Source organism: Lycorma delicatula, chromosome 11, assembly GCF_047948215.1.
Source record: "Lycorma delicatula isolate Av1 chromosome 11, ASM4794821v1, whole genome shotgun sequence".
In the NCBI taxonomy this organism is placed as follows: domain Eukaryota; kingdom Metazoa; phylum Arthropoda; class Insecta; order Hemiptera; family Fulgoridae; genus Lycorma; species Lycorma delicatula.
In genome coordinates, this window is record NC_134465.1 from 24024689 (window position 1) to 24047293 (window position 22605).

General features: G+C 32.6%; 1 protein-coding gene and 1 long non-coding RNA gene across 7 annotated transcripts in view; one reads left to right on the forward strand and one right to left on the reverse strand.

The window, feature by feature from the left end:
- LOC142332634 (uncharacterized) overlaps positions 1-22605 on the forward strand; it is a 323090-nt gene that overhangs the window by 231146 nt on the left and 69339 nt on the right. For 2 of the 6 annotated variants that reach the window (XM_075379243.1, XM_075379245.1), the window contains one exon: positions 998-1231. The exons of the other annotated variants lie outside the window; for them this stretch is intronic. In XM_075379243.1, the coding sequence (XP_075235358.1) occupies positions 998-1150 (153 nt within the window). In that variant the 3' untranslated portion in view covers positions 1151-1231. Of the gene's footprint in view, positions 1-997; positions 1232-22605 lie in introns of those variants that run through there. 6 annotated transcript variants of the gene reach the window in all.
- Positions 1090-20435, reverse strand: LOC142332638 (uncharacterized). The gene is made up of 3 exons (XR_012758357.1): positions 20257-20435; positions 13713-13858; positions 1090-1591 (listed from the first exon to the last, which is right to left on the reverse strand). It is a non-coding gene; the product is annotated as an uncharacterized LOC142332638 (long non-coding RNA).

The window sequence follows — 22605 nt, forward strand, 5'->3', positions numbered from 1 at the left end:
ACGGTAAAGATCTTTGATTCTTGTCAAAATTCTAAATGGTGGAAATACTTACCAAATAAGAACCCATTAATTTGCCTCCTAGTCCTTTCTGAAGTACAAAAAAATATACCAATTCACGGTTCTTTTTTAATGATAAAAGATTTACTTATTTTATAATATACAGATATCTATTTTAGAGCTAATTTTAGTTTTACCATCTGATATTACTTCTTTTTTGTTGGAGGAAGGGAAAAAGTTTTTAGACACTGTACATCTCTTTTGAGGGCCTACCCAAATCCTTCTCACTCAAAAATATTGGATTCCGGGCCCACTTTACGGTATTATTGCAGCACCCCATCTGTATTTCCTTCATCCTCCACATCTACTTCTGGCTCATGACTCAAAACTATCGGGATCCTGCGATTTATTTTTGATTTCTTTAACCCCGTCGTTGTGGCCGGGGCCTTCCCCCAAGGGTGAATGAGAGGGTATTATTTACCTCTGGACTTCTTCCACTAACTTTATTCGGGTGATCTTAATCAACTTCGTGGACACTGCGTCCCACGATCGTTTTGTCTGCAGCAAAGCTCCAATGATTTTGTCTGGGATAAGCACGCTAAATTCTGTTCTGCATTCTTCCCTATGTTCCAGGAACCGATGGAACATGAACACCCTAATTCTGCGATATCCTTCTCCGCACAAAAATCACATTCTCAGAGGGTCTGAACTTCCGTGTGTACAAGCATCCCTAAAAACACCCTTATATATTTATTTCATCAAATATCAAGTAGACCTAACATCAAATATTTGATATCTAAATTTTGATAAACTTTATTATTTTTGTTATATATCTATATTATATCTAAGTATGGTTTTTCTTTCTTATTGATTCTAACAAAAAAAAAAAAATTAAATTCAAAAGCTGTTTTATTAACTGAAATCTTTTCATATTAAAAAAATTAATCATTAAAAAACTATTTATAATAAATTCTTGTTTTTTGTTTGTTAATTTTACCAGTTACATCTTATGGGAAAATATATTGGTTTAACTGTTGCGACGGCTGGATATATATCGGAAGATGCAAGATCTATCATCAATTTAAATTCTGGTTATTTTTCATTTGGTTTTATACCTCTGGAATATTTTGCACTTGGCAGTACCTTATTATAAACGTATTCCTATTTATTGCTAATTATATAACTTGTATGAATATGTAATTATAATTATAATAATTGTTATTGCTCTTATCAAGTTTGTGTTATCATTTTCTTTTCCTATTACATTTTCATATATATATTTTTACTAAAGTTATCATCACCATTGTAATACACTTAAATTTAGCGAATAAAGATATCATTGCAGATAAAAAAAGATATTAACATGTAATTTAACATCAAGCTTTCCATTACAACCATATTTAGAGTTTTTAGAAGTGAACTTACATTGTCTGAATAAAAAAAACATTTGTTTCAGAAAAATTACCTTAGATACTTTATTAATATACCTTAGATATTCTCTGTAAATTATAATCGTAATCCTACGATAAACTGATAAATAAAGGAATATGGCTAAGGATGGAATATGAATGTTATCCCTATGTAACATTTAAACCTGTAAAAATTCAAACTCTCATTAAATTCACTCACAAACAAAAAAAAAAAAATTAAGCTTTCTAACTTTGAATATTTATGACAATTAAGCAAAGTCAGCAATTTTTTTCTTTTATTGTACCATTATAGCAAGTTTACAATGCACTCAGTAAGAGAATTGAATAATAAGGAAATAAAATCTATTTGAACCAACATTAAGTAGCCACAGACCCAATAGTTATAGACCCAATTTTGTCGTGTCTATAGCGTATTCTATAACGTTAACAATCTTGTTTGCTTGCTCCACAATAGCGTGTTTCTCCCTAAACAAAAATTGGTGAACCGGAAATTCATCGTTCACGAACTGTTTCAATCTTTTCAAAACGAGTTTTTCAAACACTTTAGAGATCACAGAAAGATAGGCTTATAAGAAGTTAAATTTCTTGGGTAAAGGCCCAAACCAGGTAAAGACCTGGTTTTCCTATCACAATTATTTGTGAAATTTTCCACGGACCAGGAAAATTACCAATTAGAATAATAGCTTTAAAAATTAGAATATCTGAATGTATCGCATGTCGAGGTAATGCGTAGTAAACCGGACCGGTGATAAAATCATAACCCGGCGACTTTGTTGGATGTATTTCATTGTCAATAACTGAAGAGATCTCGTAGATTGTAAAATGTTTAACTGGTAAGGGTTTAGTGGGATTGGAAAGGAGGAGTCCGATATTTGGAGATTTCTCTGATTTCATCTGTATCCGTCTTGATATTATTGGGCCAGAATACGTCCGAAAAGTGTTCAGCAATTAAGTTCGCATTCTCTTGGAAATTCTCGCCCATGTTCCGTTAATTTTACGGTGAGAAGGAATAGACTGCAACTTTCCATAAGTTGTATTCAGCAGCCTGCCGCCCATCGAAAATATTCTCAGTGTAAGATTGAAATGAAGTGATCTTAAAGGTTTGAATTAACCTTTTTAGTTCTTGAGAAGCCCTGTTAATAGTCCCTTATCAGCAGGGTAACGAGTTCTCTGCCATTCGCGTCGTAATCTCCGTCATTCTTCTATCTTTTCGCTGATGAAGACCGGTTACGTATTTTGAGCTGGGAGAACAAAATCCAAATTTGGCGTGGAGGTCTACATCTCAGGGTTTATTTAATGATTCAGTGTCAAATACTAGTGTTTTCTTATTCCTTGGCAGCATGTTAGTATACTTGCAAATTAATTTGAGAGAAACTTATAATACTTAAAATTAAAGTTATTGAATAATTCCTTAAGTATTAGAGAGTAGCAGATACTTTTGTCACAAATAATACAATTAAATTAAGTAGAAGTATAATAGAAGTATTTTAATAGGGGCAAACTGGAAAAACACAACTCTCATTTACATTACCAAGTATGAATTTTAAAAAAGTTCTGAAGCATTATCATTCAAAATAATTTTATTAAAAAAATTGTAAATAAAAATAATTATAACAACAAAAAATAAAACGGTATTTATATAATCATACTTTTTCTTTGTTAAAGAGGTGGGGAATCATATTTACGGACGCCTAAGCAGTGCCGGGATCGTTAACAAGTACTGCAAGATAATATGTGTATGCAAATCTGTACACTACCAGCTAAACCGCCACCGCTCGCTCCACCCTTCAATAGAATCGCTAACGAAGCATTCCTTCTGGAAGGGCCCACTCACGCACTCATATTTCATAGTGCAATCGCATCATAATAGGAATATCAACAAAAACACATCAATAACAGAAAAACAAAAGCAAACAAGATACATCACTATACATAAAGATACAGAAAACAGATTATGAAACTACATATAAATAAAATGTCACAAATAGAAGAGAAGAAAACAAGTCTCACAACAATATTAAACATCATAAAAAAATAATTATCAAAACCAATACTGTAAGAAAATAAAACAAACACTTGAAAAGAGATATTCATTAATATTACAGGGTCAGTTCAACAAAACAACACTAAATATGCATACATAGGACAGCAGTAAAAATCTGCAGCCAAACAGCAAAACCTCACGGAATGCAGTAAATACAAAATACTACATATTACAATTAGGCCCCAAGAAACAGGGAATTAGCCCAAGAACAGAAAGACATCATAAATACATAATATACATCAAAAGCAAAATACTCAAAAATATATGTAAGAAAAAAGAACATTACATCATAATATCAGTACAGCAAACTTACATCATAAGCTAACCAGGTACACATGCATACACCTTATACTTACTACCTACGGACGCCATCAGATACGGGAGCGGAATGTCCGCGGCCTCTTCACGTCAAGGCGACCCCCATATGCACGGGAGACCCCCTAGTTGCTCACTCGTGAACCTGTCCGTCTCTGCATCATCAGACGCCACCTATTGTTTCGTGACTCCTCCCGTGCTTGGAGGTCTCTCATCATGATTTTCACATACCTAGTGATTGCCTTCCAGTTTTCTTTCTTTTCTACCATTATGTCCATCAGCTCTTCAGGCTGGAACATCACTCCCGTGACTAGTATATCAAGTCGCTCTGTCCTAGGTACTTCGTATCTCGGACAGTGGAAGAACACGTGGTATGATGGTTCCTCCTCCTAGCATACCGGGCAGTTCTGTTCATCGTACATTTCATACTTATGAAAGTATGCTCTGTTCCCCCCCCCCCCCGTGGCCCGCCATAATCTGGGTAAGGCAGTAATCCAGTGAGCCATGAGCTCTCCCTCCCCAACGCCTTACATCTCTCATCAGTCAGTGTGTCCATCTGCCAGGCAGTGTCTCAACTGTCGTTTCACAGTTCTTCACACTTGTTCTTCATCTCCTCCGTCAGTGTGCGTGTCTATCTTCTTCTGTCTGCGGGTGAGAGGGCAACAAGCTCACGTAATCTTATCCGTATTTCGATTACCATCGCAAGGATTCCCGCAAGTACTTCTATCGCATCCTTCGACACGGTCCTGTATGCTGCCGTGATTCTTAGGCAGCACCTCCTGTATAAGGACTCCATCATGCCTTTGTACTTTTAGTACTTCTTTAATCCCTCCCCACGCCTCTGCTCCGTAGAATAGCGTTAAATAAAGTACTCTTACAATTAGTTTCCTCCTTTGCTGCCTTGGGCCATGGCAGTTCGGGAGATGGGCGGCAACTAACGTAACTAACAGCCAGATCATAAAGTCACCTAATTGAAACGTTTTGGCAAACCAAGAATATTGTCTTCAGCAACCTTGAATAACCACTGATCGTGTTATCCAATATTTCTTTATGTAATTTTATATAATATAATTCAGTCTTCGTTGTAGCAGGAGAACAGTTAATTCGTTGTTCGGCAACCATTTTATCATATCGCTCTTTAAAGAGTTAGAATTTGGCTGCTTTTGTATCAGAATTTTGCGATACGATGCGTTATCTAGTACAATGACCGACCGAGGTGCAAGTAGGGAATACCCTTGTCCCCCGTAATCATTTCGTGTACTTTTCGGAATCCACCGATTTGTGATAATATCCTTTCTTAATTGACTCATACATCCGTAAATCCCGGGTTCGAATCCCGGTCAGGCATGGCATTTTTACACACGCTACAAATCATTCATCTCATCCTCTGAAGCAATACCTAACGGTAGATACAGATTTAAAAAAAAAATTACTCATACATTGTTAATGAACCCTTTATTCCTGCCGGCATGAACAATTATTAATAGGGAGCCCTACTGGTGTTTTCAGCCCTTCTGAACGTATATTGTGTCTACCCACGATTTCGATGTCGCATAACTAGTGTGAATGTAGGTTTTATCTATGTATACAATTGGTCTTCCTTCTTCAGCGAAACAGAGAATTTTATCTAAAAAATTTCATTCTTTGAATTTTAATGTCATGCCGTTATATCAGTATATTCATATACCATTATATCAGTAGAGTTGATTAAAAATAATTAAATGAAATTGTTAGAATGACGTGTTGTGTTTACAACAATTCATAAATAGCAAATTCGACATGTATGATTTTATTATTAGTTGCTATACTAAAAGAAGTAGGTTTAGATCACATCAATATATAAATTAGAATAAAACTCAACAATTACATAAGCTTTAACAAGTTTATGAAATTTGTTTTTTTATATATTACCATACCACAAAAGATATGTAGTAAATGACAATGTTTTTAGTTTTCTTGTAATTGAGGCCAATGTATGCAAAACGCTAGTACATAGGCTTTCAGTCCTGGGCCAAAATATGTGCCGGCGAGTCTAGTCCTTTTGTTGCTCTTGTTAGTTCTTCAGGGCAGTCCTTAAGTTGCTCAGCCGCATCAATAATGCGGACAATTAATTCCTCAGGAGAATGTATTTCTGTTTTCAATAGAATATTTTTCATCCATCACAGAGAGAAAACTCTGAAGTATTAAATCCGGCGATGTTGGTGTCCAGGAATGCGGGCTTACACCAACGATTCATTTCTTAGGGAAATCATGATTTAAGTGTGTAAAAATGACACAACAAAAGCGGGGAGGCGCGCCATCGTGCTGGAAAAATACTTTGCGTCTCAGTGTTAGAGGAACGTATTAGAGCAGCTGCGGCAATTCTTCTTGTAGAAAGTGCAAGTCGATCTCAGAATTTAAGCGGCCAGGTAATATGAACGGTCCAAAGACCTGATTGTGAAGAAGGCAGCACCATACATTGATGCTAAGTTGTTGAAAATAACCTTCTACCGTTTCAAGAGGATTTACTTCTAAACATGTATGCTCACTGCGTAAGTTTTTGACGACATCGCGAGTGCAATTTGCCTCATCGGTAATAAAACATACTTGTAGAGTTGTCGATTTATATTACACCATTTACAGAACTCTATGCGTAGAGGAACATCTCCTCGGTATAAATGTTGAACTGGCTTTTTACGATAAGAATAAAACTTGTTTTCTTTAAGCGTCCTCCAAACTATCAAATGCGAAACTCCGATTGGCTTAGAAAGACGTCGTTTACTGACACCTGGAATGCGCTGAATTGCATCGATAACAATTTCATCAATATTATCATTTCCTAGGACAGTTCATTCGTAGCTGGTTCGTATAATAGGTAGTGAACCTATTACCCAAAGATTGCGAAACGTCACGCTAACATTTTTAGGATCTGGAATCCTGCGAGATAGATCATATTCTACACCAGCAGCATTACCATTACCTATACACCAAAAGTAAATACCATATCAACGTATTCCTTTGTTGTACGTAAGTACGGCATTACTTTAATAGAAATTTGATCACGTTCACATTAAAACTCACAGAAAATCTTCGCTAACCATAGCACAGTTCACAGTACCCGATACACATACCTCACAAAATGATTTAAACGCCTTGCGCATTTTTCAATAGATTTTACGTATTATATTATTGCCAACTTTTAAATAAAAATAAAATATGGTATTTCTATAAGTAAACAAGTACTTTGAATAAGTACTTTTCTGACAAAAGTAGTAATTTACTCTTTGTAAATAAAATTAGAATTAAAAATTTTTTTTTTGAATTTTATTCAACTTTACTTACACCATTTTTTTCAGAATTAAATTCTATACAATTTTTTTTTTTGTTTTATCTATTCATTAACCATTTAACATTGTAATTGTATTTCAAACATAGCAAACAGAATTTCTATCCCAATTTATTGGTTTTCCCCACAGATTTCTCAAAAATACTGCAAATAATGTTCTAAACCCTATTTTATACAATTTTTTAAGTCAAATACTATAAGGTTTCACTAACATTGCTCCTAGAATAATGTCCTGTAACGTTCAGTACGACCTCATTTCACCGAGGAAGCTGAAATGTAAGCGAAATTTTTCACTAGGCGTAACTCTCGAACGAAGCATATTAGGATATATGTGGTTTATATGTATTTGTTCTGTTCCATGTTGAGCCGGTTGGTGCTGCACTCTAGCATCTATTAGTACTGTCCGGCGAGTTAATCTAATATGACCATTCTACGTTAGAATCCCGCTCAATGCGGTCGCATTTTTCATTTCATCCGAAAGGACAATTAGTGTACTCTTAGTTTCTAGTATTCTACGTAAGACTCCCGCGCAGTGCGGTCGTGTTTTCATTTCCGTCCAAGGGGACTTATAGTTTCTTGATAATGGTCAAGTCAATTACGACTAAAGTGTCATACATTCTTAAGTTTAATGTAACTATTGTAATTCAATCAAATCGTCAAGGGTAACAAGAAATTAAATATAACGATTCAAGAAGAACATAGCGTTGCTTCATTTCATCATCTTCCATCTCATCTAAAATACAGTCCACACTACCTCTAAATTCTACCATATCTCTTTATGGTCATCGCAGGCCGGATTGTTAAGTCGACGGATCTTTAACAACGAACGTTTCACGATCGTCGCCGGATAGAGGGACAGGATCATCAAGTCGCCGTATTCGCACGGTAGGATTTGCAAAGCAGGATTCACAAGGCAGGATTCGTAAGGTCAGATCATATCGCCGGCAACCACCGGGTTTGTCTAGTGGTGAACGCGTTTTCCCAAATCAGCTGATTTGGAAGCCGAGAGTTCCAGCGTTCAAGTCCTATTAAAGCCAGTTATACACGGATTAGAATACTAGATCGTGGATACCGGTGTTCTTTGGTGGTTGGGTTTCAATTAACCACACATCTCAGGAATAGTCGAACTGAGAATGTACAAGACTACACTTCATTTACATTCATACATATCATCCTCATTCATCCTCTGAAGTATTATCTAAACGGTAGTTACCGGAGGCTAAACAGGAAAAAGAGAGATCAAGTCGCCGGATCAAACGGTATTTATCATTTTATTTATAAGCAGTGTTAAATAGAATTATCTCATGTTTCAGAAACACTGTGTGAACACTAATTTCATAGAACAGTGTATTTAAAATATAGCTGTATAAAATTAAATTCGTATTTTCGAATGGGTTGTTGTAACATGCAATTACGTGCAAGACTATTACGATAGCAGGTAAATGTTGTGGACTTCAATACCGATTTTAGTAGCTTCTTTGTTAGAACTGTACGGCGTACGCATGCTAACGTTCTCAGTTCAAGTTTCGAATTGTTCGTCGACCTGAAGATAGACCGATGCCAGCTGATAAAATCGTCTCGAATACACACTCAAGCTATTTTGTTCATTCAACTTTAGTCATAGACAATAATCTAACAATATTACTTTGTGATCAACCTTATCTACTTTTACTAGTATTATTTTATAATAATTTAATTTCTTATAAATTTAATATTATTTCTGCTAATATTGTAATTCTAATAAAAATGGAATTTAAAGATTTAATTAAGAAACGGGGTATTATGAAAAACTGCACAGAAAAATTAAAAATATTCATTAACAATATTAATTCCGAATCAGGCGATTATGAGCTCTTTACTATAAAATTCAATAAAAGTAGTATATTTTGTTTACATTCTGCTTGAATCGCCCCCCACCCTTTTAAGCAGAAACTCACTAACTTATAAAAGACATTAAAAAGACTTCCCCCCACCAAAACCTTACATTCTGCTGGAATCATCCCCCAACACTTTTAAGCAGAAACTCACTAAGTTATACAATACATTAAAATAAAAAAATAATTAAAATTTCTACTTATGACGGTTACTTTGCCGGTTAACGGTGAGTAACACTTTGCCACCGTTAACATTTTCATGTATTAATAAACAATACGCAATTGTATTTGGTTTAAAATTCTCTTCAACTTCAATATTAATTTTCAAATCAATAACGCCCATTTTTATCGATTCATCCTGTCGTGAACAATCAATCAGGTACAAGGGATATTTGTTTTTATAATCTACAAACGTATATAGCGAATCGGTCAATTTATAATAAGATTGTTTAAAATCGACAAAAACTTTGTACAACATCATTCGATCGCCCTCTAAATCCTCGTATGGATAACAGTTTGAATTTTTAAATAAATTTTAACGTTGCACGAATCAAATTTCGGCGCATTCTTCGTAGCTTTATTTAATCTATCGGTTTGAAATCCTACAATAACGTATCTAGGTTTGTCCAACTATGATGATGTTTTTACATTCCAAACCATAGATTTTGTCTGTGGGACCGTATGATTCTGATAAATTTCCCAACTTCTAAACGTTATACGCAATTCGTCATTTTTTTCTCTCAATTTGGCCAATTTCAACTGATATTGACTCGAAACCTTTAAATACGGTACAAGCCATGCAACATCTGTTATTTCGAGTCTAGATTTATGATCTGAAACCGTGGCCCGTATAGCGTTTACATTATCACTAGTACGTTTCAATAACAATTGATACCGTTCTGTACGCCGCCACGATCCTCACCTAATTCATTCGTCTCTGCAGTGATGTCATCATTGTGAAGCTGGTGTAGCCGAACGGATTAAGTGATATCATCATCTTCACACTCATCCTGCTTCTTAGTGCTATACACCAGGCAGGCACTGCTTAGAACACTGTAGAAGTCACTGCTATCATCAAAATCTTTCTTTTAGCTGCTCTGGGTCCCCACTTGGCGCCCATCAGTCTATTCAGAGCGTTGACGATCCGCTCCGCTTTATTGCGTACTTCATTGAGGTGTCGGTTGTATAACCCATTTCGTTTGAATCATACCCCGAAATATTTCACAAAGGGCAGTGTTTCTACTCTAACCTCATCTACTGTAACTTTATATCTTCTATTTTTACTTCGGCCTGCCACAATCAAGAGTTGCATTTTCTGTGAAGTGAGTCATAGCCCCTTTGTCGCCAACCACATGCTTATCTATCTTATGGTCCTATTCGCCTTTTCATCCACTTCATCACATCATGCTTCACGAGCATCGCCAAATTTTCGACTTTTGTCAAACAATTGTCATCCCTTCGGGATCTCCAACCTCAAGACCCCCTCAAAAACTAGGATCCACAAGAGATAGCTTAGCACAGATCCTTGGGGTACCCAGAAACGTATTTTTCCTCCTTCTACTGGTGTCAGCAGCTCTCTATCCCGTAGGTTACTTGCAGAGGCTCTTAGGTAAGAACTTATATTCCTCCTCCGCATTTCCTCCAAGACGTTTCTTCATGGAGTACTACTGAAAGCAATGCGGACATCCAGGAGAACCATCAATGGTATATTTCTGGTCCTCCACTAATATTTGTTGGAGGTACATTGGTTTCCTCCAGCTCCACTGCAGGCGCTTGTACAATAGCTCTCTTGGCCGAAGCCTCAGCCAGCTCCATCCTTTCGTCGCGGGATTCAGGGAATCCTCAAGCCGGCTCATCACCGGCCCGGCTTAAACAAGATATCCCCCTGGCCACCCAAGGAACTCACCCCGATGCCCAGTGCCCAAGGCACTGAGTGTCGGTCACACTACAATCCGCCTCGCCGGTACTCACCTCGAAGCTCGAACAACAACGCCTGACGCCCTAAGGTAAGACATCCAACTTTCCGTACGCTTTAATACTTCTTTATAGGCATGTCACACAGAAAAATGACGATAATTAAATATTATCTTAACTTAATATAAACAAACTTAATGTGCAAAAACTTATTTCCGTATATAAACAGACCTTAGCAACCCATAGCAACGCTAGGTTACTTCCAAAAATAACTTCTTATATAAAAAAAAAAATAATAATAAAAATAAAAACCTCTAAAGAACACAACAAAATAATAACAAAACAGTTATAAAACAAAATAATAAAAGTCATACGACTGTTTGGAATGAGTTAGTGTTACATTTCAGGTCGTGTTGGATGCAAGTGGTAAAAGTTATTTTTATAAGCGATAACAGGAAGCGCAAAATATTCTGTGTTAGGCTCTTATTTGATTAGAAAACAATAGGATGAGTATCGGCATTGATAGAAATTGTTTTATTATGTTCTGTCAACAAACCTTTATGACAAATTATAAAATATTTATTTTCTACCAGTATGTCAGTAACGCCAATTTTTCGTACAATTGTTATCAGGAAAAAAGTAGGAAATTTTGATTTCTTGCCATCGTTTCGATAATCCGGATGACAGATATGAACGGAAAAAAAATGAAAAGGGGGATGCAATTTCTTCAGTTTTTAAAAGGTTTGTTAATAATGGCAAAAAGTCTATTTCAATAGGAGAATTCACAACCATTGACGATATGCTAATTCCTTTCTTGGAAGATGATCGCGTTTTGGATATACATGCCGAAAAAACTGGCAAAGTACGGTATCAAAGTAATGTTACTTACAGAAGCCTGCAATGTTTATTTTTATCACGGTTAAATTTACACAAGGAAAAGTTGTGATCCCTTTTTGGTAAGCCAAATCAAGCTGTTCTAAAATTGTCTAAACGTGTACGTGGTATTCAACAGCTAATTCTGAGTTTGACGAATATCTATGTCGTTCTTTTGAAACTGAAGGTGAATTTTCATTAAGGAATGACGGATGTAGGATAATTGTTTTTATTAACATATGTCTTGCAGGAATTGAAGTACCACGGAAACTTAATTTGTAGTAGTGTTCCAAATTATTAGATATTGTTTATTGTTATTAGTATAAAAGTGTTATGTAATATTGTGAAAGCTGTTATTAATTGTGTTTGAACCATTAATCCTAACATTAATTGTTTGAATGTAATTCCTAAGATAATACGAAATAAAAAAAATGTTTCTACGGGTCTTTTTACTTCGTTTTATTAATATTGCGATTTTTCTGTTTTTTGCAACTTTGATTGGTTATTAGTAGAAAACGAAGGAGAAATGGTTTCCGCTATTTTTTTCTAGTAAAATTTTACATTAACATCATGTATCACGTGTTCACTTTCCTGTTTAAAAAAAAGGTTTGATTTAATATGGCTTATGTAAGATGGCGGACAACTACAAAAAAGTAATTTTGTTGCTATGTAGATCCTCACTTTTTTACCCCCTAGTATCCTTCAGTTTTGAAATACGAAACCCATTTTCATTCTTTAATATTACTCCGTATACATATGCAAGGTGTTAATTGTGTTATTATTGCAACCTTTTTCATGAAATAAAAATAAATATTTTTAATAATGTAACGAAGATTTTTCTTTAAGTCAAAAATACAACTAAATACTAAGCCTACCTCTATCAAGGGATTGATTTTTGATCTAAAGTTATGGAATACAAACCAGCAGTTTCTATTATTATTTTTGTAATAAGCATATTTCACACATTTATTATTTTCTAATCAAAAATGGAGTAGCTAAATAAGATACCACTAAAGTACAAGTAAATAAGATACAAAGTACTAAGTATCCGAATAAAAACAACTAACTTTTAATAGGACTAGAATTTCAGTTCCTTTAACTTAAAAAAATCAGCTGTTAAACAACCCTCTTTGTTTAGTAACGTATTACTTTAGAAAATGATTATAGATATAAGTATATGAAGTGTTGTAGTCTTGAACTGTCTCACGTCCGAGAGAGAGACCGATGCCGGTCGACCATGGGCGGCCAGCCTTAGGCGTTGGGTGGCGGGGGCTCCTCGGAGTCGTCTTTCGCCGATGATCTCCTGGGGACGTCGCTCGGGCTATTCTAATTCGGTGACAAGAGCGCCCGGGTGATTGCGCAGGAGGTGTATACATACCATGTGGATTAGGTCTGTCCCCTGCGTGACTAGAGTGGGAGGTATTTTAGCGTGTGAGAGCCTCGCACTTGCCGTCAGAGCGGGTCTGGCGGCTGCTGGCACAGCTTTTTCCTCCTACAAAAAACAAAATATCACCAAAGAACACCGGTTCCAAGATCTAGTATTCAAATCCTTACTGAAGTAACTATCTTTACTAGGATTTGAATCTTAGAATTCTCGACTGCTAAATCAACTGATTTGCGAAGACGAGTACATCATCCAACCAACCCGGTTGGTTAGCTGTTACGTAACTGATTTGTGACGACGAGTTAACCATTAGACAGACCAGCCCGGTTTGCTAAATGATACTTGCCAAATTATTACAACTTACAAGTATGATTTAAATAGATAACGTTTAAATAATGTTCCTTTCCTAACATCAAAGTACAATTATAAACAATGTTAAAAGACTTATTATTTCAATTTATTATTAAATATTAAGATGTCAGTAATTTTTACAAGATATCTTACCTGCAGTTAAAAACCTTTTGCGTATTTGAGGCATATAAAAAAAAACACTTACTTCGTATTCATTCTCTGATCAAATTTGGTGTCGTTTCCTGCTAGTAATTTGGTTGACGAATTACGGGAACTGGTCTTTCATTTTGATAATAGTTTCCTTGTGGATACCCATAGTTGGATGAATAAATTGATTCAAGAAAGCGTGATCTGAAATAAATTACTTAAAATATAATAATATTTACCTTTAAATAATACAAGTAAACTAGTATATAGTAATGTTTTGCTGCAAGTACTTTGTTGCATTCTTATCTTCCCACATTTAACTCTATTCTTCATGGCATTACCATTCAAATCGTCTGGCTAAAAATTATATCTTATACTGATAAAAATCAGTTTGATAAATACTGTTTTAGCTTACACTAATTTAATTTCTTCTACGATGTTTTTTCTAAGTTATATGTAGCAAACTTCGTAGGTTAGTGATATATGTAAAACGGGCAAATAGAAACAATTACAAAAGTAAATACGATTTATTCATGAAATAGAAATAATTAATCTGTCCAAATTATAATTAAGTTGAAATATAGCTTACACAAATATTCAATAAAGCAGTTCTTATATAATACACTAGTAATATATAAATAGTGGTATAAATTAATTGTTGAAAAAACAAAAAAGAAAAAAATTACACGAGAGAGAAAAATGGATTAAACTGTTATACTAGTAATTATATCTTTGTCCATGTGTTTGAATGTGAATGTTACTTTCGTTATTATATTAAAAGATAATTAATATGCATTTTTTTATTCCCACGTAATTTGTTTTTAAAGATTTTGATTTCATTACGTTAACGACATTTTGTTTACATTTTATGTAATCAAATTTTTCAACCTTGTAAAACAAATAATTTTTTTTTAAATGCGCCCAATTCAATGCTAGTAATAAACGAAGAAACGTATTTGAACAATATACATTCAAATTAAATAATAAAATGTTAGAATAAATGAAAATATATCATTAAGAATTTGTGAAATTTCAGACTTCACAAATTATCCTTCAGAATTCTGGGCGATATCAAGTTCTCTAAATTTTAAAGTTATAAATATTGTCGTTTATTCGAATTTCTAAGACATTTTTTTTGTGGAAAAAACTGAAACATTGAGTTCTTTGACAATAACCCATGGCCTCTAGCTTCAATTTTTGAAGTCTTCGTAACTATAAAGTGCTAAATACGGCCTTTTGTATAACATGTTACAGCAGGAAACGTTTGACAGAGGATAAATAAATTTTGTTTTATTATTCCTAATGTGTACGTTGTAATCAGGTCAAGTTGGGAACAATAAACAATTCTTCCCGTGGCACAATCAGATGAGGAAGATATATATGACGTATAAATTGAGCTGTAATCTTGTAGAGACTCAAGCCGACCATTCCTGAGAAATGTCTTTAATTAATTTCCAGTCACCAAATTATACCGGTATACATAGTATAATACTCAAATCCGTATAAAAATAACTAATTTTTACTAGAATTAGAACCTCTGAAACTTCGAATTCCACAATCTGCTTTTAAACAACTGGTTAACGACAACTAACCATTAGATCAGCCGGTTAGATAAATGATATATGGTGATTGAATTTTGAGTTGTAGATTTACTTTTTATAATATACTAGCAGACCCAGCAATGTTATATATATATATATATATATATATATATATATATAACATTGAAATTTTAACACAACGTTGCCTTCGAATACGCTCGTGTTTTTGTGTAACTACTATTTATATACCTAAGATGTCTCATCTGTGACAGGTAAAAACATGCTTTTTTTGAAAAAACAGCGCTATATGTTGGACGTTAAAGCAACACACGCTATACTATATCTATATATATATATTGAACAGAATTGAATGAACAGAATATATATATATATATATATATATATATATATATATATATATATATTGACTGAATGAACAGAATTGAAAGTTTGATAAAACATTAACAAAATGAACATTACAGAACTTCACAAAATTTAACCTTTCCCTTTTTCCTTTTACACTTTTTCACTTTTTCCCCTTCTCAAATTCTTTTATCCAATATAAAATTTCCCTTTCCCCGAATTCCTATTTCTCTTTCCCTTATTTTAATTTCCCCTTCCTTTTCCCTGTTTACTTTATCTCCTTTCCCTTTTCCCGTTTTCCCTTTTTTCATTTTCTCCTGTTTTTCTTTTTACCTTCTTCTCTTTTAAGTTTTCGATTTTTTCCTTTTCCGATTTTTCCTTTCTCCCTTTTTCCCCGCGCGTAAACCGATTCAATAATTTTTTATTTATAGTAGACACACATATCGGAAACATTGAAATCGTAAAACATTTAATATAGCTTGTGTTGCTTTAACGTCCAACATATAGCGCTGTTTTTCAAAAAAACATGTTTTTACCTGTCACAGATGTGACATCTTAGGTATATAAATAGTAGTTATACAAAAACACAAGCGTATTCGAAGGCAACGTTGTGTTAAAATTTCAAAGTAATCGGGAAGAACTTTCGGAGATTTAAGATTTTAAACAAACGAACATTTATATTTTTACTTATATAGATTTATTAGAAATATTTTGTAATATTACATTATATATTGAAATTAATAAATGTAATAATAAGTAATAATAATGATAAACAATTAAATTTTTTTTTACCTTAAAAGTTGGAAGATTATATATATATATTATTAAAATAGTTTCATAGTTTGTTACGGCAGTGAAAACTTAAAGATAGGGGGAGCTTAAAAATGAAAGAAAAATAGCTTGTAAACTTCCCATTCAAATAAATTTTAGGAATTTGTTAGTTTTATGGAATACGAAATGACAATTCGCACGATTGGTCACAAAAAATCTGACAATGAATCTTGTTTAAAAGATAAAGAAAAATCTGATCTATTTAAAAACCAAAAATTAATATATTTGTTTCTAGAAGGAAACAGAGAGTAAATTTGTTGAGAAAAAATAATACTTTAAATAAATGAAATTATTCATAGAGGACTTATGAGAGAAGAAAAGCACATCGAGATTTAGAAATCAACGAGAAGCAACAAACCAAATAAACGAATAAATATCTAAGAAAAAAAAAAATTACCTTAATAAAAGGAAGTAATAATAAATAAAAAATTATTTTAGATAATATTTGTTATTCTATATGGTAGAAACTCCATTACAATTTTCAAACTAGTAAACCGCTTTTTTTTAAATCCTAATCTATATTTTTATATAAAGTTTGATTTTCCGTAAAAATATTTTAGTAAAAACAAAAGAACTAAACATATTCATTTGTTGCTTAACACCTAGTCTAATAGTTTAATTGATACCGAAAATCGGTTGTTTAATAGCTGCTTTTCAAAGACGAAGGTTCTGAGGTTCGAATCCAAGTAACCGTTTTTTGCTTTTACACGAATTTTAAAATTAGACTGGATACCAGTGTACTTTGGTGGTTGGAATTAAAATAACCATACGTCTCAGGATTGGTCGGCCAGAGTCTCTAAAAGAATACATCGCATTTACGTGTCGTAATTATCATTATCATGTCATCTGGCTATGAGGAGTTGCTTTTTGTTCACCACTTGGACACATTGCAATGTACAAACTGCAAAAGAATATATATATATTTGTAATAAAATTTACAAAGTTTCTCATGAAATTTCGAGGAGTTATTCTTTAAAAAGAAAAAGAAAATAAATAAATACAGCATGAATTATAACAGGATTGCTATCTATATATATATGATTATTAAGGGTAAACTATTTAAATATTGTTTTTTTGTTTATTAATGTATATCTTATATATATAAACCCACAAGATTGTTTCTCTTTCTGTCTGTTTATGTGTTAGTTCTGGTACCATGCATGAACAATCTACGGATTAATTAAAATTTTCCAGATATATTTGTTTTATCCCACTGAAGGTTTTAAGCCATATATAAAGACCCTAGATCCTTGGGGGTGAAATGAATATTCATTAAAGGAACAAAAAAAAATTATTTCATAATTATATTTCTATCACCATGGTAAGAGAAATAAGTTATGAATTTTTCATCGTGAAAAATGTGTATACTTAAATTACAATAATTACTATTATTCTGTATTTTGAAATTTGGTTTCTTTTTCAGGTTTCTATAAAGCCTTAATCATATATAATTGTAATTTATCAGTATTATTCTCACAACCATGAGGGTAACAAACACTGAGGGGATCCTGGCTAGACACTAATGGGGTGTAACGCGTATCATTAATCTTATACGTAGGCCCATATAAATATAAATAATTAAAGAAATCCTATTTTAAGTAAATGGTATTTATGTACTTCTCATACCTCAAAAAAATAAAATCCATTTTCATCCCTAAATCCCACCATGCAACCAAAAGTAATACCGTACGTTTCTTCAAAAATCCAGTAAAAATCGATACAAACAAGAAGGAAGAATACAATTGATATGATGCAGTACAATCCCGTTTAACCGAACCCCGTTCAACCGGACTTCCGGAATATCCGCACCAATATCGGGTATGGCATTTTTAATTTTTTAAATAAATATGTTATGTAATACAGTATTACTAGTAAATTAATTTGTTTTAAATATATCAAATAAAGAAATACAGTAGTAGGTCTACTGTATAACGTATCCATTTTACTGGCAGCAGTAATATTTATTAAAAATGCATACGTATTCGGTTTTAAATAACTTATGTACTACTGTTAAGTAGTTGTAATAAGGGTGACGTAATTTTAATAATCGGATGTATAGGCCTATATACTCTGTTATGCTCTATTTTAGTAAACGTTTATTTAGAAAAGCAGTATAGTACCAGTATTCATTGAACGTTGTAATCGTATGAGGGTAGTTTGCTAGAGTAGTATTCGTGGATTGAAATTTTCTGTTTTGCGCGGTGTAACTTATAAAAATGGCAACTAAACGGAAGATGGTAGTAATTTCCATGGGAGAATAACTCGATGCGCTTTTTCCTATAGATAAAGGGAATCTCTAAAACAATTTGAATGAATTAGGTGTAAGAAACGAAACCGTTTCGGACTCAAAAAAATACAAAATGGGATTGAAGATTTCTGCTCGAAAATGGTGGCTAAAGATAGTTTAGGCTACAGGGCAACTATAAGAACGGCAAAAAATAGTCAGCTAGAGAGAAGCTTTATTTACGTGGTTCAACCAAGAGAGGGTTTGAGGTTCCTATATAAGATGACATTTTAGAGTCTAAGGCTTTAATTTTAAATGACAAATTAGGTGATGATCCGTCACTCATAGCTAGTTCAGGTTGGTTAGATCGGTGGAAGGGTCGCCATGGAATACATCTCAGTGTATCAGGGGACCATGCTGCTAGCGAAAAGTATAAAACGACATTTCGAAATTTATTGCCGTCTCAGATTTTCAATGCTGATGAGACGGGATTATGCTACCTAAAAAACTTTCGCCCCAGAATTGGACTCTGTTGCTAAGGGGCATAAAGTAAGCAACGGGTGACGATTCTTTTATGCAGTAATGCGTCAGCCAAGTTGAAGCTCCCACTTCTTGTGATAGGGAATATCGACTAAACCTTCAATATTGAAGAATATTAGTAATTTTAATGCACTTCCATGCGTATACAGGTCACAAAAATCAGCATGGATGTCCTGCGAAATATTTAAAGAATGGTTTTCTTCGTTCTTCGTCTCTTAAGTGAGAAGATTTCTAAAAGAAGACCGCAAACAGCCGATTTATTTATTGACAATGCTTTTTGTCATTCAGATGCATGACTTGAGAGTTGATGACAGCTTTGTAAGATTTTTATCCGCGCGAACGACAGCACTCATCCAACCTTTAGACTAAGATGCAATAGAAGCCTTCAAACGGCATTACAGAAATAAATTACTTATAAAACCTATTGAAAGAAATAGTGAAGAAGCTAGGATAAATGTTCTACATTAACTTAAATTAATATTCGAATAGTAATTTACGAGTATGCTTCAGCACGGAACGAAATTAATGCTTCTACTTTGACAAAGTGTTGCAACAAAATTTGGCGAGAAATGAAATCTGAATCCAACACTGAGACGACTGCTGAAATAAAAACCAGTTCATTAAAACAACTTATTAATCGTTTAGAAGACTCATATGCTGTCGAAGATGGACGTAGCTGAATGGATGGACTTTGAGAATTATGTAGATCACCAGCGTCTATAGTGATGATTATGTGTTTTTTTATTAATATTTTTCAAATCCACATTCCGATATTGAAAAAAAAGAAGACAGTTCAGATGGCGAATTCCTCAAGGAAGAAACGCAATTGATCTCTCACGGAGAAGCTGTAGATATGCTTGGAAAGCTGATGTCGTATTTTGAAAATCTAAATTTAAGGTCTGCCCATCAACTGCTTACCCTAAAGTGTTTACAATATCAAGCAGCAAAAAACCGAGCATTATTAAAGAAAAAAATTATGAAGGAATTTTTTAATAGTAAATAGACATTGGTGTAACTGTAATTAAATTTGAATTTGTATTTCAATTACTATATAAGTTATTTGTTAATATGCACTAATTGGATTTTAAGTTTCAACATCTTACATTAATACTGTAGCGATTTCATCAAGCTGTAGTGTTTGAACATTATACATTTCTGGATTACCCGGACTTTCGTTGATCTGGACAACGTCCGGTCACATCTAGTCTTGTTAAACTGGGTTGTACTGTATATAAAAAAGTTATTTCCAAACAAAAATAAATTTAAAATATCAACCTACTCAACTTACAAGAGTATTGGCATCAATAAAATTATATTTTTCGACGAAATGATAATCATTTCAGTAATATGCAGTGAACTATAAAATACCGCGAACTATAAAAAAAGTTATAAAACAGTTTCTTTTATAGTGCGTTTTTACGCATATATATATATATATATATATATACGTAATTAATTTATATAATCATTATAATTAATTTAATATAATTAATTTATATACATATATACCTAATTAATTTTTAAATCTAATTCAGGTAACGTAATTGTAAACAAAAGTTGTTTTTCAATAAATTATTATTATAAACGAATGAAGAAATTAAAATCAGTATATTATTTATTTATTAATGTTTGTCATTGTAAATATGAAAATTACTTCTATTATTTTTTGCTTGTTTACTGTTCTAAAGACCTAATTTTTTCTTGGTGTATTACATGAGACTACATATATTAAAAGAGAACATGTAAATTAATATTCATTATTTTGCAATTTGTTGTAGAATGGTAAAAAGTACATTACAACATTAAAAAAAATATCGATAATAAATATGGAAAATAATAAAAAAAAGAAAAGAGAATAGTTAGAAAAATATTAGATCACGTAAAAGATAGAAACATATTTAAATTAACAATCAACAAACAAAATATATATTAAAATATAAAAAAAATAACTGACACAATGATAAATCAAAGATGTTCTTTGTTTATCTTTTACAATCATTAAAAACAAGTTAACTTAGCAAACGTTTTATTTATTTATAATATAAAAAACAGAAATAAACTGGATAAAATAACAAAGAAGAGAAAAACAGAAAAGAATAAGAACAGAAGGTAATTGGAACGTGGTAAAGTGGACAAAACCGAACAAAAAAAAAGAATTTAACTTGATCTTCGTAACTGACGTATTCCGTTAAAAAAACAAAAAACAAAATGAATACACTTTTCCAATTATTAAACCTATGAATTAGTTATTATGATAGTTTTTATTAATAATAAAAACTAAAACAGTTAGAGCTAAAAGCAAAATAAAGCAGTCAATATTTTTTTTAAGTTTGAAGTGTAATAACATTGCTAATTGACTAATAAAAAGTTTTTTTCATAAACTTTATTATATCAATTTTTTTCAGATTCACATTCTCTGCAGGTGTTGATAATAAAATTTACGTATTTATTAACTAAACCAGTTTTCTTTAATTTACAAAGTTATAGTTTTTTAAACCTTAAAACACGTTTTTTTCGTTACCGAAGTTTTCTATTTTACATTGGATATCATGAAACCTATGAGAGTTAGAGTATTACGGTTTGTTTTATTCTATTTTTCAGGTCTAGAAACATAAGAACCATCGAGGTTTTATCTTATATATAGAGTGTTTCTAAAATGGTGGGTTGGCTGGACTTTTTTGGATTCTACTTGTAAAACTAAAAAAATATCCTTAGAAAAACTGAAAATTTCTCCTTCGTTCTCCCAAAGTCTGCCATTTTGTTATTTTTATTTTTAAATGTATATCTCATGTTTGGATAGACGAATCACATTAATATTTGGTAAACTTCTTGGTAATAAATAAAAAAAAAAAAAAAATCAGGACAAATACCTTCGCAAATTAAAAAATGGCGGCAATGTTTATTTTTCTGTCAGTTATATCTTATTTTGTATGTTATAATTTTATTTTTATCTAAATTTAGCTTTTGCTAAAATATTAAGCCTTTTGTTTTGAACAAAATGACATTTTATTTTTTTAAATTGGTATAATAGCCGAGTTATGGCAGAATATTTATGTTGTAATTTTGTGTCTATTTTGATGAATTCCAATTTACAATCAATTCGATTAAATATTAACTTTTTTTTATTTCTTCTTAACTCTAGTCTTGTAAATTAGTATCAAATTAATTATTAATTTTCCCACAACAGACCTAATAATTATGACGCAAAATTGCAAAATCAGTTTTCTATCGTAACTCGACAATTTTTTAACCGATTTAAAAAAATTAAATTTCATTTTGTTCAAAATAAAATGCTTATTAGTTTAGAATATAATATACATTTTGAGAAAAGTAATATTTAAGGAGATATAACGGATTAAAAAATATACATGGCCGCCATTTCGTAATTTGTGACGATATTTAAGTCCTGATTTTTTTCTATTTTTAAAACGTTATTACCAAGATGCTTTCCA